The sequence below is a fragment of the Rosa rugosa genome, chromosome 6 (genome assembly GCF_958449725.1).
Source record: "Rosa rugosa chromosome 6, drRosRugo1.1, whole genome shotgun sequence".
Lineage (NCBI taxonomy): Eukaryota > Viridiplantae > Streptophyta > Magnoliopsida > Rosales > Rosaceae > Rosa > Rosa rugosa.
The window spans coordinates 35,057,933-35,075,786 of NC_084825.1; the positions used below are offsets into that span (position 1 = coordinate 35,057,933).

At 36.5% G+C, this 17,854-nt stretch overlaps 3 protein-coding genes and 1 non-coding gene across 6 annotated transcripts; 3 read left to right on the plus strand and 1 right to left on the minus strand.

Annotated features, from left to right (window-relative positions):
- On the plus strand, positions 1-188 carry LOC133719072 (U2 spliceosomal RNA). Its single transcript, XR_009850803.1, has one exon. It is a non-coding gene; the product is annotated as a U2 spliceosomal RNA (small nuclear RNA).
- A 3,649-nt stretch (positions 189-3,837) lies between these two features.
- Positions 3,838-9,690, plus strand: LOC133716649 (uncharacterized). The gene is made up of 10 exons (XM_062143331.1): positions 3,838-4,037; positions 4,733-4,798; positions 4,920-5,049; positions 5,206-5,323; positions 6,028-6,368; positions 7,850-8,055; positions 8,700-8,765; positions 8,855-8,981; positions 9,106-9,238; positions 9,380-9,690. The coding sequence occupies exons 1-10, from the start codon at positions 3,971-3,973 to the stop codon at positions 9,461-9,463; spliced, it is 1,338 nt and encodes a 445-aa protein (XP_061999315.1). The 5' UTR covers positions 3,838-3,970; the 3' UTR covers positions 9,464-9,690.
- Positions 9,691-10,717: 1,027 nt separating this feature from the next.
- LOC133715122 (uncharacterized) lies at positions 10,718-13,099 on the plus strand. The gene is made up of 5 exons (XM_062141492.1): positions 10,718-10,875; positions 11,582-11,647; positions 11,739-11,868; positions 11,978-12,113; positions 12,328-13,099. The coding sequence occupies exons 1-5, from the start codon at positions 10,809-10,811 to the stop codon at positions 12,853-12,855; spliced, it is 927 nt and encodes a 308-aa protein (XP_061997476.1). The 5' UTR covers positions 10,718-10,808; the 3' UTR covers positions 12,856-13,099.
- Positions 12,604-17,319, minus strand: LOC133715123 (uncharacterized). 3 transcript variants are annotated; one of them, XR_009848946.1, is made up of 6 exons: positions 17,198-17,319; positions 15,928-16,202; positions 14,757-14,858; positions 14,021-14,144; positions 12,758-13,638; positions 12,604-12,715 (listed from the first exon to the last, which is right to left on the minus strand). XR_009848946.1 is itself a non-coding variant. In XM_062141494.1 (6 exons), the coding sequence occupies exons 2-5, from the start codon at positions 16,009-16,011 to the stop codon at positions 13,467-13,469; spliced, it is 492 nt and encodes a 163-aa protein (XP_061997478.1). In that variant the 5' UTR covers positions 16,012-16,202; positions 17,198-17,319; the 3' UTR covers positions 12,604-12,715; positions 12,758-13,466. The 3 variants fall into 3 exon arrangements, 2 of the variants coding, with proteins under 2 accessions (XP_061997478.1, XP_061997477.1); XM_062141494.1 differs by having other exon boundaries at positions 12,758-13,657; positions 14,021-14,135; XM_062141493.1 differs by having other exon boundaries at positions 12,758-13,657.
- Between the last annotated feature and the right edge of the window lie 535 nt (positions 17,320-17,854).

The following is a 17,854-nucleotide window of genomic DNA, read 5'->3' on the forward strand; positions in this document are numbered from 1 at the left end:
TTCGATCAATTATGTCAAATTTAGTTACTCTGTTCTTATCAGTTTAATATCTGATATGTGGGTCACTTATCCACATGATATTAAATTAATATTTTGAAGGGAGAAGGCCTGCAACAATAGCTTGCTATTGAGAGGTCTTCAAGCGTTGGCCATGCGTTGCACTATAGCATGGTGTTGGCGCACCCTCAACAAAAAAATGAAAAAAAAAAAAAATATATCATACACTCCAAAGAGCAACCCCTATCAATTCAAAGAAAATGGAAAAATGGACCGTTGGATGAGATTATTACAATAAATTATGAGTGTGGTAAAAAATTTAGCCAATTTCACCATATTTTTGAATCCAATCGAATTGGTCAACCGTTGTCACTTGTATGTTTTCTTGGTTGACCGATGGCATGACGACCGCGAAACGTGCTTATTTTTTCACATCACGTTTGTAAATATTCCATCGATGGATGTGTGTCGACATGAGATTAAAAAAAATTAATTTTAATTACAAACACATTGGCCTATACCAATTTTCCTCCTAAAGTTGTATGACTTATACATTACATTTAAATTGTTGAGGTTCATTCTAAAGGAACCATGAAGTGGAAAATGAATTCGGAGAAACCAACCGCTCGATGGAGAGATTGTAATGTTTTATGGTGGTTGTAGAAAATTCAGCCAATTTGGTTCTCGTTTCGAATTCGATCCACTAGGTCAAACTTAGTTACTCTTATAAACCTATATTTATATATCATACACTCCAAAGAGCAACCCCTATCAATTCAAAGAAAATGGAAAAACCGACCGTTGGATGAGTTTATTACAATAAATTATGAGTGTGGTAAAAAATTTAGCCAATTTCACCATATTTTCGAATCCGATCGAATTGGTCAACCGATATGTAGAATATATATATGCACTAATGCACATATTCTATATAGAAGTATAAAAACTTCCACACACACACACAAATATATATATATATATATATATATATATATATATATATATATATATATATATATATAAACACACACACACACACATATATATATATATAAACACACACACAAATATAAATCTATACGTGTGTGTATATATATATATATATATTTATAAACACACACACAAATATCTACATATATATATATAAACACACACACACACACACATATATATATATATATATAATATTTTACGGGCTTTTACGGGCCGGGCCTAGCGGGCCTTTGGTGGGCCGGGCCGGGTTTTTGCGGGCTTTTGGCGGGCCGGCCCACTACCCACCGAGGCGGGCTTTTTAACGGGCCGGGCCGGGCTTTTAACCCTCAGGGCCGGCGGGCCTCCATCGGCCTACTTGATCCGTGGGCTTTTTGATGAGGCCTATCATGTCTTTGTGAGTCTCTTTTCTCTGTTCTCTGTTCCACCAAAGGAAAGTCTCAAAGTTGTTCTACCAATCTAAGTATTGTGAGTGTATACATACGAGGATCAAGGTTGTTGTATCCTGGAGGGTAGGGCGCCTTAACCTGATACACCAAGACTTAGTCTTCGAGGGGCGGATCTACTCTTAAGGGCAGTGACTACACGCCTCAACCTAACAAGTTCTCATTCATCCGAAGCATCATCCATCTCCATTTTCCAACAGATACTACATCCTTACATTCCATCTAGGAATAGAAATATTAATAAACATAATCGGCCCTGTTTTTTTTTCATACCTTTTTTTTTTTTGGCCAAAACAGGAGCTGGGAAGAGCATAATGCTCTCCCACCCCAAATCAAGTGGCAGACATATGCTCTTGTTAATACCGGTTTATCGTTGTCTGCACTGACTTGATGAGACGAGCCTCCTCATTTCATTTATGACCAATGTCGACGAGATAAGCTTGGTCTCCCTAACTTTTGTTTTTCATCGATTTGTTCTCTCTTTGTGCTAGTTGTATTGTTTAAATTTGATGTCTTTTTTTTTTTCCATACCTCTTAAAATACTGCATTAATATTTTCTGAAAAGGAAAAAAATTTCCATACCTCATATTACCTGAAAAGGAAAAAAGAACAAAGGAAATGAAACTAATGCATAGTATTAATTATTCAATTTTTGGCAACATACGAAAATTAGAAATGTGATTTCTTGATTTGATCTTAAGTTCCTAACATCATCGAGGATGAAAATGAACCTGAACTAATTGAACCCGTCAACCCCTATAATGAGGAGAAATTTTTGAGTGCTCCCGTCACTCCACGTGGCATATGTGATGGACCACTCTGATTGGTCCACGTCATTTCTTATTTTTTCTCTGTTAAAACAATCATAACGACGTTATCTCTATTCATAACACAAATGAAAAGAATGAATAAAGCTTCGAACTGAGATCCAACTGGGAATGATCTGTGAAGGCTAGGTGAGAGAGGTTTGGGATTTGGCCCTTTTAAAATGGATGAATACCAAGAACCTTGTCCTTTCAATTGAGAGAGTGAAGAAAATCGTAGACTTGCTTCTCTGGCTTATGCCAGGAGGAATCGGATTGAAAAAAAAATAAAAATGAATTGGGAACATCCAACAGAAGGTGGGAGAGAACTAGGCTTTTGGTCGTTATGAAATTGCCAATGAATAATCCCAGTGGAATACATCCAATATTCAAACCACAGCCAAGCAATAAGCTCCAACTGTACGAGATTAGATGTTTTTTGAAAAAAATTATATGAGATCATATCAATGGATGAAAATTAAACGTTGGGAAGGAGAAATTCAAGAACAATCCAACTTTGTATAATTGCTTATGCTTCTTTGAATCTCCCAATTTCTCTGGCCAAGTTGAAAATTCCAGCTTTGCACATAGTCAGTGGAAGAACTTTCAGATCTTGTTCATAATTCCAATATTGTGAAGTGTGTTCTTGGTTGACGGCGTTAGGTTTCAAGTTCAAGTTCCAACAGAAAAGGAATATACAATCAACAATGACGTGGACCAATCAGAGTGGTCAGTCACATGAGCCACGTGGAGTGATGGGAGCACTCAAAAATATAGGAGATAGTGCTTGGCTTGGTAAGTGCATGTCTGGTGAAGAAAGAAATGCTCTTTATCTCTAGAGTCGTCCTCGACCTCGCTATAAACTTAATACAAATAAAAAAAACTCCAACAGTCGTACTTGTCTATTCCTCTTCTTTCTTTCCTTACTTTCTTCTGTCTGTGAATCTTCGTTTTCATTCGATCCTGCAAACATGCCTCATGGAACGCTTGAAGTCCTTCTTGTTGGTGCAAACGACCTCGAGGACACTAATTTTTTTTGTATATTACATTACCATCTTTTTTTTTTTTTTTGAACAATTCCATTATCTTCTAATGATGAATTTTTCACACACACAGATACACATATGTATAGGTATGTTATGCGTATCTTCTTGTCATTGTTCTACATATGTAAATATATGTAAATAAGAATCACGAAGTGATACCTTCGAGCCTATTTGAATAGGTAGTAGGTACTAGGTAATATGTCACACTCTATTTTGGATTAAAAATAGACGTAGTTGGACATGTTTTTACATATCTGTCATGATTAAATTATTTGAAAAAGAAAAATAGTTTCTTCAATCTTGAATGAACTTGAAAAGGAAAAGAATCACAAGGATAACTATAAAGTTAATGTATATTATTTTTCTTACTTGGCGTCATACAAAAATCAGAAATGTGATTTCTTTCTGATCCCAAATTCCTAACATCACCATACACCGTGGATGAAGAAATCACGCGTCATATCGTGGAAACCGAACTAATTGAACCAGTCAAGCCCTATTATAAGACAGTGCTTGGCTTGGTAAGTGTGTATCTGGTGAGAGCCTTTCTCTCTCTAGAGTCGTCCTCGACCTCTGTTAAACTTAATATAAATGCAAAAACTCCAACAGTTGTAGAATTGTCCATTTCTCTTCTTTCCTTCCTTCTGTCTGTCTGTCTGAATTTTCATTCTCATTCGATCCTGCAAACATGCCTCATGGAACGCTTGAAGTCCTTCTGGTTGGGGCCAAAGACCTTGAAGACGATGATTTTTTCGGTAACTTTGGTCTATATATAATAACAATGCTCTGTAAATTGTGTGCACACGTACATCTACATGAGAAATGATCATTAGGGTGCATAATGTATTATTGCTTTCTGCTTTGCCAATGTTTGGGGATCTGAAATCTAAACTATTCTTTGACATTATTTACGTGATTCATGCCAATTTTCTCTTGTGATTGTGTTTGTATATACATGTCTTTGTGTGCACATAATTGTGTGAAGCTGAATTTCTAATTTCTTCGTTATTGATTTTGATACGTGGGTAGCTGGATCTAAATATTTTGAAGAGGGATCTATGTTTTAGCTAGCAGATTCATATTTCAGTAGTATGTTTGATAAATAGTCAGTCTTGGTGCCACTCTTCCAGAGCAATGTTAAAAATATAAAAAACACAGGACAAAAATGCTCCATTGCCGGGTAATATCACATGTATATCGAATCTAAGTGATCGATTTGAGTGTTTGTTACTTGAATATGACCCAAATTCAGTCTTGCAACGTAACATGTTTTGGATTTGTTGCCAAGAAAACATTCAACCTCATCCCGTGAAGCATGGTCTATCGAAGTTGAGGACAAAACTAGATGTAGATGATTCTTTAATTTTTAATTTGTTTGCAATCAAAATTTGATTTCTGACCAATATGACGGCTAATTATCCATGTCATGATTTGGATGCTTTATGAACAGGTAAAATGGATCCCTATGTCATTTTAACCTTACGGACTCAAGAGAAGAAAAGCACTGTGGTAGAAGGTACTCTTCTAGCCATCTTCCATATTGTTTCTCTCAGCATTATTTGTCTTAACTTTTGGGTGAGATGGGTGTTTTCAATAAATTATTTAACTGACCGATGTAAAATTGTAAATACTTGCAGGGCAAGGATCTGAACCAGAATGGAATGAAACTTTTCAATTCACGGTCTCATCGGATGATGTTACCGAACTCAACTTAAAAATAATGGACAAAGATACCTTCAGCGCAGATGATTTTGTTGGAGAAGCAACGTGAGTACCTCTCTTTCTTTGTTCCTGTATATAACATGTGTAAGATCACTAAAAAACATAGCTAACCTGGTCAGGAAATTTCTGGATATGACTCTAAACTGCTCGATCCCTATGAGATTGAGTGTGACATATGAAATCTATATTTACATGATGCAGCATTCCTTTAGAATCAGTGTTCATGAAAGGAAACATAGCACCATCTAAATACAATGTTGTCAATGCGGAAAAGGAATATCATGGAGAGATTACAGTTGGACTCATTTTCACCCCTGAGGTAATAATAATCTTAATTACTATTATCAAAATACAATGCACTTTTTTTCCATTATCTAAGTTGTTCTAGTGTTTATGAGTATTAAAACTCTGGAGTCATGAATTGTTGGTCATTCGGTGATGGTCTTTCAATTTTTTATTTATTTTTCTCTTCAAATTTAATAATCTCAATAATGTTCTGCTCATTTTTTGTGCTAAATTTGACCAATGGAATATGCCAAAAAGGGCATTGGTGAGACCAAAACTATTGACCACTTTAATGTTTTTAATTTGCATAAGAAAATGTCAAAGCGCCTCACCATACTAGAAGTCCTTCCCCATAAAGAAGACTGATAGGCCAAAGTTCACATCACTGAAGTGGTTCTGTCAGAATATTACAGTTTGACATTTAGGTCTGTCCAAAGTAATAGTATCAGTGCAATATATGGTGAACAGGTATTTGGGGTGCCAAGAAGTAAAATGAAAACCCAAGTGTAACTCTTTACTATCAGAGATGCTATATCAAATTTTGTGTTGGAGGTCCCCTTTTAGGTCATTCTAGATATCTCAGTTACCTCTTGCCTTCACCATAGGGCTCCATATAAGTTTATCAGCTCATTGTTAGTACCTTCTCATATCCTTGTTGTGTTGAACAAGATCACAGTTAAACCAATTTTACACTTCGGTTGTTAATGCCTTTATACTCCTGTTCAACTCATTGTGCAGAGAACTAGCCATCGTGCAGTCGACTGTGATGAATATGGGGGGAGTGATGGTGGCTCTAGGAGGAGACATGGCGATTCCAGGGGGGAGAGGCATGGTGATGACTATCAGGGGAGCTACGGTGATGACTCAAGGAGGAACCATGGTGACTCTAGGGAGAGGTATGGTCATGATGACTCTAGGAGGGGCGGCCATGGTGACTCTAGGGAGAGGTATGATGATGATGACAGCGGGGGAGGCTATGGTGATTCCAGGGGAAGGAGTGGTGGACGGAGAGAGTCATCTAGGTATGAGAAGGAGGAGGAAAGCTATGGTGGATACAAAGAATCATCGTACCGAGATTGAGGATCATGACCTTGGTTCTTTACAGGGTAATGTATGAAGTTCAGTTACTAGCTAGCCTGATCAGTGCAAGAATAAGGAGGATTAGTGATCATCTTTGAGGTCCCTATCCTTTATGGTTTACTTTACATACAAACAGATGCATCTCTCAATTTGTGTATGGACTGATTGTCGGTCAATTTTCTTAATGGTGATTGCTTTATATTTGCTTTACTTTCTAATCAATTTCCTTTACCATCATCACAACAAGTATAGACTACTCCAATGGTACAGATGAAATCATGAAAATTGTTTGGACCCACATTATATTAGGATTTCAAAACAAAAGCTCACAACGACTAAAGTCTAATCCCAGGTGAAGTTTGCTTAGAAAATAAGGTAGAAGAAATACATAATAAACTTCCACAAGGGAAAATATAAAGACTATTGGAGAGTAAAAATCCATATCAAGAAAGTGATAGGAAAAAAAAAATTTAGAACTAATGGTTTACTACCAATTAATTGAGGTCTATTGAGTCAACATCTAATACCTAATTAGTGATTAATTTTGAACAATATCAATGCAGTAATAAGTCATGCGCCACACTTGATGTTGTTTAATATGGTATCATAGTAGATTTCTCTCCAATCACATCTTGGTCACAAGTTATTGGCCTAAAATTGAATGACTAAGCTTCCAAAAAAATGCATAGGCTCTAATGAACAAATGTTTGGGACTTTGAAAAGATGTGTTACTTCTGGTTTACAAATTGACCAAGTTTTTAAAGTGGGTGGTTTACTACTAACTGCATCAAAGTCCAACACTTATAGGGGTTAAGTTGAAATAATATCGGTGGAGTAATGGGCCAAATACCACGCTTGACATTATTAGTGAAACTCACCTTTTTTATTTTATTTTTTATTTTTTATTTTTATTTAGGGAAGATGAGAATTCTTATCGAGTTCACAATAATAGTCCCATAAAACACTTACATTTCCATATCACGGTTTCATATTCTTCTTACCCTGTGTACTTTATTACCATGAATTGCATTTCTACAAATACACACTATAATAGTGTCGTTATTCACACACATTTAAAAGTCATTCTATACATTTTGTATCATTTTTTAATTTTCTTAATATCATAGTAAGTTGTTGTTAACAATTCAAAGGGAAGTTTTGTAAATTTAAATCAATTATGTAAAATGGCAATTCACACTGAAAAAAAGGTTAGATAATTAACAAATCACACTACTAAAATCTTGTTCATTAAGTTAGACATGGTTTCAAACTATGAACATGGAAGATGTGGAACCTTTTTCCACAAAATGGTGACAAATGCCACCAAATATTGGCGCGCTTGCCGCGTACAAGATGTGTGTCTGTACATGCAGAAAAAGACTTGCAGAATATTCAATTTCCATGTGAAAACGACGGCCAAGAGTTTTCACTATTCAAATAGGTAACCGGTAACTGTGTAAGAAATGCTTTTAAATAGTAGCCAGCAGGCAAATGATATCAGATACTCGGGTCATTCTTCCAAAGTCGTTCCAGCTTTGAAAACTGAAGCACTACGTGTAGACTACTCCTCCTGCATCTTCTCCCTTCTCTGTGGATTTCATCTTTCATCCGATCCAATCATGCCTATTGGGACACTTGAAGTTCTTCTTGTTGATGCCAAAGGCCTCGACAACAATGACTTTATGGGTAACTATCTCTCTCCCTCCTCCTCTGTTTCTGGGTTTATGTAGATTATGAATCTTCGATCTATAACTTGGACTTCTGCTATCATTGTTTAGTGTTTATTGTGGAAACATATAGTACAAGAGAAATGATTTCTGGGTTGCTTTCTGCTTCACCCAAAATTGGATCTAAACTCTAAAGGCCTTGCTGGCTCTTTTGACTTTCGTGTGTGTGTTTTGTGAATGTGGAAGGTTGAATCTTTGATGCAGTACCACCAAAATGAATAATTACTGAAAGTTCTGGATCCTTTTTTGCAGATCCATAGTTTACTTTAGAATGCAGAAAATATCTTTTTGTCTAGTTCGTTTGTTTCTTCCTTTTGGATATGTGAATGTTTGGGTTTAAACTTTATTCATATTGGAATTGATCCACTATTGGCATCTATAACAAAGGACATGATTTAGTGACAACATTATTCTGGTCATAAGTAGCTAAGCTGATTCACTAACGTATGTAGAGCTAGTTCTTCTTTTGGGACATGACTATTTATAGATCGTAGAGAGAATAGATATGAATAGGATGTCCTCTTTATGAACTTGTCTGCATTATATTTCTGGCCAATATGTCCATTATGTGTGCATTTCATGAGTTCAGTGTTTTGTGAACAGCTGACATGGACCCCTATGTCCTTTTGACTGTAAATACCCAAGAGAAGAAAAGCACTGTGGTTTCAGGTACGCTTCTAGATACCTAATTTGTTTTACCTTTGGGTGAACTATGAATTATATTGGTGTAATTAAAGTAAAGTTGTACATATATGCAGCTCAAGGATCTAACCCAGAATGGAATGAGACTTTTCTATTCACTATCTCGGACGATTCTGCTGACCTTCACTTGAAAATAATGGAGAAGGACAACTTCAGCGCAGATGATTATGTTGGAGAAGCAATGTGAGTATTCCCCTTCTTTTGGTCATTTCTGCTTAATTGCAAGTACTGATTTGCACCTTGTTTCGTTCTGTTTCTGGTGAAAGTACTTAAGATGTGTAACTTGTTTATATATTGGTTCATACAGCATTTCTCTAGAGCCAGTTTTCGAAGAAGGAAGCCTTTTGCCAACTGAATACAATGTTGTTAATCAGGAGAAGGAATATCGTGGCGGGATTAAAGTTGGACTCAAATTCACTCCTGAGGCTGAGCCTGAAGAGGTACTATCATGACTTATCATAAGTTTTTGATTTTTCCATATCCTTCATATCAAATATTTGATTTTTATGGTAGTTGTGTTGAACATCCCAGTTAAAATCAAGCACCTACATTGTTAATGCCTTTTGCATTCTTTACTGCAGAGAAGCGAGTATCGTTCTGGCGAGGGCGCTGAAGCAGAGGAGAGCTATGGTGGATGGAAACAGTCTTCTTATGGCGAGGAGTAAGGGTGGATAACAGTCATCGAATTCAGGATGACCTTAAGAGATGTTCATTTAGCTGCCTGGTGTTGTCCTGTATATTTGCCTCAAGTTGTTTGATAAACTTGAAATAATTAATCTGCTTTACTGATTTGATTGTTTCATACATGTTTTACCTCATTGTACCCAATCTCTACTTAAAACAATGAAGTTAGTTGTTTCAGTTAACTTACAAACAGATCATTCATCGTCTACTTGTCAATACTCACTGCCATTATGTCATCCATAGCATAATAATTTTATGGTGATCCAAGACTGACTACTAATTCAATCACATCGGTTTTTCATGTTTGGTAACAAAAATGAAACAACTTTAATGTATAAGTGTGACACTTTTCACAGCAGCTTATAGGAAGCTGGTGGTTCAGATTCTCATGCATATATACATGTGTGTGTTGCAGCTTCTGGGCAGATAGAGAACAAGCTTACAAGCTTATCTCATCAAAATATCTTTAGTAGAATAGAATGCTACTCTTTCATATCGATCATTGCTTGGCTCTGATCTGCCCTGCACAACTTTTCTTGGCTTCGACAGTTCGAGTTTGCCTCCTTTCCAGAAGCCACAGTCATGGCAGCTGCGTTTGGAGTTATATGGTGCCAAGAATTAATGTTCTGTACCTTGCAACTTTGCAAGCAAACCAGTGCATTGAGACAAGGGAGTGAGGATCATACACTACCACAACACTTGACCAAATACTCTTACACTGCTTTTATACACGTAAACATCTAAAAACACAAGGTATTTATTAATGCTAAAGCTCTTACTGTGGGTCTAAAGATAACTAGATAAGTGCTCTTCTCCAAAAAAAATTACAAGGCTCCATGAGATTACATTTTCGGTTGACACATTCTTCTTAGCCTGGTATTAATTCATTTGCAGAAGATGTCAAAATCTGATTTGAACATGGAGCCTATTTCCAACAAAGTGGACGCATCATTAGTGCCACAAAATATTGGTGCTCTCGCCACGTTCGTCTCTGATGTGATATTTTCACTTTTTAGATAAGATTTTTTCCCACGTATGAAGGATTGAATGTGATACACACGGATTACAGAATATCCCTTCCATTTCAATGTGGAAATGGCTATAGAGCACAAGGCTTTTAAAGTTGAAAACAACATGTCCTATTATGGAGCCCATCAATGATCAACCCCTTTAAAGAATTTTCACTATTCAGACATGCATGGTAAACTGTAAGTACTGGAAACTAGTAACTATAAGCTGGTAAAAAAATTGTCTTTAAATAGCCAGCAGGCAAATGATCATTTTCTCATAAAGTTTCTGTGAGTTTCATTTTGATCTCATCCAAGCATGCCTCGAGGAACACTTGAAGTTGTTCTTGTTGATGCCAGAGGCCTCGACAACAATGATTTTCTCGGTAACTATCTCCATCTGTGTGTTGTACTTGTATGTTTTACTGATAATTGCTCTATATTAACTGTGGAAACACATAACACATGAAAAATGATTTCTGGGTTTCTGAACTTTCTTTTTCTGCTTCACCCATAAGTGGATCTGAACTGTTTCCTAGCTTTTTCAACATGGAAAGCTTAATTATGACCATATTTTTCTCAGGTGTATGTACCAATAATTCATGTATATTATGCTTTGTGAGTAAACAAAGTTGAATCTTCAAGTAGCCCAAAGATTAAGATTGATCAATGCTTTTGATCCCTTTTCATAGATCCATACCAGTTCAGGAAATGCAGAAAGATCTACTTTTGACTGGTGGTTTTCCCCACCAGTATGATCTTTATGTCTATCTCATTGATTTTTCTTCATTATATAATGTAAGGATTTGGGTTTAATCATATTTTAATTGATCTAGTGACATCATCATAGTTTATTTTATTCTTTCTGATGGGTATCTCCAAGTAGTGAGTAACTAGTTGATTTTCAATTTTCCATTCCGTTAATTTGTATTCTAGCTAGCTCCAAGATTTCTTCAAGTCTTTTGAAGTCAAAGATATAATTTAGATATATTTAGTATCAATATGTTGTTCTTCCTTTTCTATATTTGTTTGCAGTAGATTAAGTATGCTAACTATGTATGTATAACTTGGGTTTGATTGCTTTATGAGCAGCTAAAATATCCCCCTATGCTGTTTTAACTGTGAAGACCCAAGAGAAGAAAAGCACTGTGCTTACAGGTACACTTTTAGTCATACATTTGAACTTGAGTCGACTTTGGCTTGAATTTGTGTGTGCAGCACTCCAATAGAATTGTGGTATTGCATGCAGGGAAAGGATCTAACCCAGAATGGAATGAATCCTTTCTGTTCACAATCTCGGACGATGAAGTCAAGGAACTCCATCTGACAATAATGGACAAAGATAACTTCAGTGCCGATGATTTTGTTGGAGAAGCAACGTGAGTACAAATTAACTGGTTCTGTTCTGTTCCGTCTCTGCTGCAAAGTCTATATATATATGAAGTGCAGTTAGATGTCTAACTTGTTTATATATGGCCTCATATACAGCATTCCTTTACTGCCAGCTTTTGTCAAAGGAACTGTTAACCCAACTACATACAACATTGTCAATAAGGAGAAGGAATTTCATGGTGGGGTTAAACTTGGACTCACTTTCACTCCTGAGTCTGGTTTTGAGCCCGGGGTAATCAAAAGTTCAAATGCTCCTTCTCTCCATTTTCTGCTCATTTGCTTTGAATTGTTTCAGAACCTGTATGTTTGATATAAAAAGGCACTAGGATCATCCCTTGCCACATTGGATAGTTGTAGTAATGTATTTAATTTTATGGTGGTTGTGCTAAGCATTTTTCCATGTACATTGTTAATGCATTTTGACTGGATTGTATTCAATGTTGTAGAGAAGCGATTTTGAATCTGGAGAACATGGTGAGGAGGGCTCTGGTGGATGGAAACAATCATCTCATGGGGAGGACATACCGGGTGGATGGAAAGAACAACCTTCTGGGGAGGTGGGACTAGGTGGAAGGAATGAACCACCTTATGGGGAGGAGAGACCACCTTACGGTGAGGAGAGACCGCCTTATGGGGCGGAGAGACCACCTTTTGGGGAGGAGAGACCGCCTTACAGGCAGGAGGGACCACCTTTCGGAGAGGAGAGGCCGCCTTACAGGCAGGAGAGGCCACCTTATGGGGAGGAGAGGCCACCTTATGGGGAAGAGAGACCACCTTACGGGGAGGAGAGGCCACCTTTCGGGGAGGAGAGACATGGTGGAAGGAATGAACCACCTTATGGGGAAGAGAGACCACCTTACGGGGAGGAGAGGCCACCTTTCAGGGAGGAGAGACATGGTGGAAGGAATGAACCACCTTATGGGGAGGAGAGACCGGGTGGATGGAAACACTCCTCTTTCGACGAGGAGAGATAGGATGGATGGATTCTACCCAGGTATAAACTTGTAATCATGCAATGTTTGAGAATACAGTAATGTTGGATTGGAGGTTCCTTTTGGTGTGTGTTGTGTTCAATCCTATATATGTGCTCCTCAACTTGTTTGATGGACTGAAATAATGAGTCTATTGTACTGATGTATTTTGTGTTGTATTTGCTCTACCACCTTGTTGTATCCAATGTACTATTATGACTATATACATGTTGGTTTGCTTAATTTACTTACAGATCTTCCATGTCTACTGCGCAATATATATCATCCATAATACGATAGTCATATGCTTTTATCGTTTATGTCATGGTGAATATTCAGTCGAACCAGTTATGCATGTTGTAAATCTAATTCATTTTATTAAATTTGCATCCAAGTACATCCAAATATCAAATATTGAAAATGAAATATCAGTTTTCTTCCAAGTTTCTATCACACCTCCATTGTCCCATTCAGGCATAAGAAACACATTCAAATAAACCTCCGGATTTAAGAAATAGTGGAAAAAAGCATATATCTGAAAAAGTGAAAGGAACCATAGCAAATGGATTGTTTAATCATTATTGGAGAAAATGTTAAACTCATCTAAATTTCAATTAGCAAAGGCTTAATTTCTCAATCCCAATTACCAATGCTTCAAGATCACTGCTCAAAATTTCTGGTTCTTTGTCAATCCCAGCCTGACTAGCTTCCATATCCTTCCCTGTATTAGTAGATTCAGTACTGTCCTCAGGGTTAGACAGGGTAGTCCTTTCCTCTAAGTCGGAGCTTTCCTCGGGAAAAGTTACTGCAATTAATAAGTTATAACTTATAAGCAATACAAATTCACTACCAAGTAATCAACTGTCCAAGAACTATGGTTTTTCAAAAAGCAATTATTTTTCTTCTGTAGCAATCGAAAGGCACCAATTTGGTACAAGTTATCTAAAAGTAAAGCCAATTTATTTTTATTTGTATCATGTATCACATGGTCTTTAACTAGAAAATCTTCGAGGTTGATTGCAAGACTATTTTTGTGTTCTATGTGAAAGCCGTAGAACAAACTAGAGGGTCCTTGCAGGTCAATCCAACAATAATGTTAAAGATGATCTATTATTTCTCCACAACAGAAACAGAGAATAAGGTCTCAAAAAATAGTACAGAAATTTACCCCGATAAGAAGGCAGTGTCTTTGAACTCTCCCCCAGAAAGTGACTTCTCCGAGGAGCAATTATAGTTCTGTTCCCCTTGTGGGACCAATTAGCTTTCTTTCTAATTTTCATGGTCTGAAAATCCTACATACATGTGTAAATCAATTTCAGCTAATACATGCACAAGGACCTTCCACAAATAAAATTACAAAAGGGATCATATTATTTAGTTATCCAAAAAAAAAAGGATCATATTATTTAATTTGAGGAGAGGTTTACTAAAGTAACAGTTTTAACAAAAGAACAGAAAGCCAGCAAGTCTCTCCTCCAAAATACATTAGAACTGGTAATATGAAGGAAGCTTATTTTCCAGATACGTTATGGACAGTACTATGAAGGCTCTCAAGGTTGCAAGAATTACAATGTACCAGACTTTTGATCATGAAGAAACAAAATACACAAGACAAAAGTTTGTAGTTTCACAAGAAAACCCCAACTTACCTGTCCTGAAATTTGAAGACTAACTAAAACACAATATTTCAAACCATCTATTATCATATGGACCCCCTTCTCATTAAGATTATATAAATGAGGCCTCCAGTACAAGATTATTAGGAGCAACTTCTGAGGTCATAACTAAAAGGATATTAGGGACGTTGTTTAGCTTTCACGTCCCTGGTCTAAATATTAGCCAATGAAAATGAACAAGGCTAAAAATATTACAGAAGGAAAAGCAAAAAGAAGAAAAAAACTTACCGGTGAGTAGATCGAAAGCTGGTTTTTCTGAGCGTATTCTACATATCGCATCATATCTTTATATGTGTAGAAATGCTGACCACTTCTGGGACACCAGTAGCACTACAACAACCAAACATTGAAACATTACGTTCTGAAATGAAAGGAAACTTCTGAAGGGAGGGGGGTGGGAAACTATGGCTATAAACGTTTTAGTCTCGGGTGAGTGTTGTTTTTAACAAACTAGTACTTCATTCCAATTACACTAACTATTACATATTAAATTTTGAATAGATAAAGTGGTCAAGATCTTGACAAACCAATTAATTCATTTTACTATCAAAGTCACGGATTGGGCATGCATAACATATATGCTTATGCATTCGCAAGCACATGCAAAAGAAGACATAGAAGGAAATTTCAAAACATTTATGCATTTTCTTATGGATAATCCCTGATAACAAGTTCCTAGGACATGAATAAAAGATCTCCTTCTGATATTTATGACAGAATCAGAAGGCAAATTTTCCGTCATGTATTGTCATAAAAGGGCTGATTCAGAATCCTAGCCTCATGTGAGAAAATGATACAATACTTAAAAGACTCCAGTTAAGCCCACCACATTTAGGAATATAGCGAACTTCGTTATTGAAAGGTCTAACAGGCCCTTTGAAAGGCGAATTAAAGGCAGATATCCTTAAAGCTATACTGATTCATCCCTTTTCAATCTAAGAAGGAAAGGATTACAAGAAAACAACCAAATACTGTACCTCTGGATAGTCAAGAAGCAAATCCAATAGGCATGTTTCAAGAATACAATTCAAAATGTCAAATCAGCTAAGTCAATTCAACATCAAAGGAAAATAAAAAATAAAACCAAAATCCAATTCCATATCTATGAAGTTCATGCAATCAACTTTCCGATGCTGAGTTGCTAACCAAAGTTCACAACAAGATATAATTAGAGAAATAAATGAGATTTTGCTATTCAATTTCTATGACTTCATATAATATAATCGACAAAATGAGAATCAAATTAGATAGCTAATCGACCACCAAAAGTGAAACCTGTTACAGCAGTAATGACACTCATGCAGGTGAAGAAAAGACTAATTTATTATGAAGTAAACTCTCCACGACTAGAAGTGAATCAGATGATTAGTAGATACAGAAGAACTCAAAGTTTAATTACCGGGATTTCAGATCCGTCCTTCTGGCGTTCAGTCTTAACGTCCCAGCCATCAGGAATTGGGCCTGACGAGTTCTTATCCTCCATATTCGAGAATGATTCTTGTCTTTGACTGCGCTCTTAGAAATCTCTCCCTTCTACTTCCTCTGCGATTGATTTTTAACCCTAAACTTCCTATGAAATGAGGCATTAAAGGGTCGATTCTTAAAAGAGGAAAGATGCCTCCACGTCCACGTGTTTCCATCCTCTCTGTATTTAGACGAGGGGCCGCATTGCCGCTGAAAATTAAGATAACTTATTCTCTTTAAAGAGTAAACAGAAATGGAAATGACAACCGAACAAATATACAACAATAAAATGGCTCAAAATGTGGGATGCATTCCAGATAAGATAAATAGCATTACCGGAAACAAATCATCTTAGCATTTCAGATATCATCTTGATCAGATACTCAACCTCCACACTATAAGCATGAGATATGTATCATCTAGAGAAGACAGAATGTGTCCCTCAAGTGAAATTTGGCTCGGGGACATCAGAAATTTGTAAATTATATTTTCCTATTCCCCCAAGGTAAACCATAAACATGTCCAGTTATGACTTTAAAACTATCACATCTTAGACCCTTTTCAACTTTTAGATTTTAGAGTCTCAAGAAATAAGTACTGCAATACCAAACAAGCAAAACACCGAAAACAAGGCACATTTGTAAAGTTAAATGGCTATTAACCACACAAAGAGATAACAACAAAGAAACACTCCATCCCCAGTACAAAATTATTAGATACGCGTAGTTTAATCATCCCTGAAAACAATAAATCCAATCAATCCATCAATGTCAAAACACATTTCCAGTTCAAACTTTGCCGTTTCTCTGCTTTCAAGAATAGCTAGTAAACTACTGATTAATAACTGCCATCATACATAAGGAACCCGAAACAGATATAATCATTTCACAATTGATCGGCTGATAAAAATTGCATCAACTCACAAACTAACATTCCTTGTCCCAGTAAGTAACGATGAATTGATCAACAACACTAATGCTTCGTTTGGAAACTTGATTCTGATTTGGAAATGGATTTCAAGGACATCAAATTGAACAATCAGTTCAAGAACATGAATCTTTCCATATAAGCCCAAACTAGCATTCTTCTCAATAAAGCATAAGGCATTGAAGGTCTAAGAAATCAAGCATATCTGGACTCAACAAGAATATAGGGATTAATTGAAGTACCCAATTTGAAAAAAGGTTGATATTAATAGAGGGTACCTTAAAGTCTTGAGCTTTTTGCCTTCGGACATCTTCATCTTCTTCTTCTTCTTCTTCTTCATGTTGCCAGTATAGTTCTCTGAACAAACCGACCCCAGTTGCTCAAGTTAACAAGGTCAGTGCCAAATACGACGTCGTACGTTTTTCCGTGACATAGGTTTTTACTTTTTACCGACGACCTGACCTTGGCAAACGCTGTCAAGCCTTTTTCTCTTTTTTATTTATTTTTAATTTGTTTATCTTAAAGGATTTTGGCAATGAAAATTCATCTATCAAAGGGTCATTTTAATTTTTTTTTCTTTTCCTTTTTGCCGAAATTAATCCGGAAGTAATATTTACAATGTACTCGTTGGTACAAGTACTCATTAGCTATGTAAAGGTTTCAAATTTCCTTAATTTCCAAACTTGGTCTTTGCACCATTTGATGATTCTCAGCTTTATCTGGACAATGATACAATGTATTCAATGTGTGAGAGCAATGGAATGCCAGATATTCTAAGAATCCACATTCCCATTCATTTCATCCTATCTGAAAGCATTTCGTATCCTGAATCTGCATATGAATCGAAACCAAAATTCTGCAACTCACGGCCACGCTCTAATCAAGAATGGAAACATGTGTTAGAGATGAGGAAGATGCTGCTGTAGGGAATTCTT

Bases quoted from the DNA above. Each gene is read 5' to 3' on its own strand.
- LOC133716649 (XM_062143331.1), top strand. From the start codon at position 3,971: ATGCCTCATGGAACGCTTGAAGTCCTTCTGGTTGGGGCCAAAGACCTT. The intron at 4,799-4,919 runs GTACTCTTCTAG...AAATACTTGCAG, and splicing joins GAAAAGCACTGTGGTAGAAG to GGCAAGGATCTGAACCAGAA. The intron at 8,056-8,699 runs GTAACTATCTCT...TTTTGTGAACAG, and splicing joins CGACAACAATGACTTTATGG to CTGACATGGACCCCTATGTC.
- LOC133715122 (XM_062141492.1), top strand. From the start codon at position 10,809: ATGCCTCGAGGAACACTTGAAGTTGTTCTTGTTGATGCCAGAGGCCTC. The intron at 10,876-11,581 runs GTAACTATCTCC...CTTTATGAGCAG, and splicing joins CGACAACAATGATTTTCTCG to CTAAAATATCCCCCTATGCT. The intron at 11,648-11,738 runs GTACACTTTTAG...TATTGCATGCAG, and splicing joins GAAAAGCACTGTGCTTACAG to GGAAAGGATCTAACCCAGAA.
- LOC133715123 (XM_062141493.1), bottom strand. From the start codon at position 16,011: ATGGAGGATAAGAACTCGTCAGGCCCAATTCCTGATGGCTGGGACGTT. The intron at 14,145-14,756 runs GTAAGTTTTTTT...ACATGTATGTAG, and splicing joins AGCTTTCGATCTACTCACCG to GATTTTCAGACCATGAAAAT. The intron at 13,658-14,020 runs GTAAATTTCTGT...TATTAATTGCAG, and splicing joins GACACTGCCTTCTTATCGGG to TAACTTTTCCCGAGGAAAGC.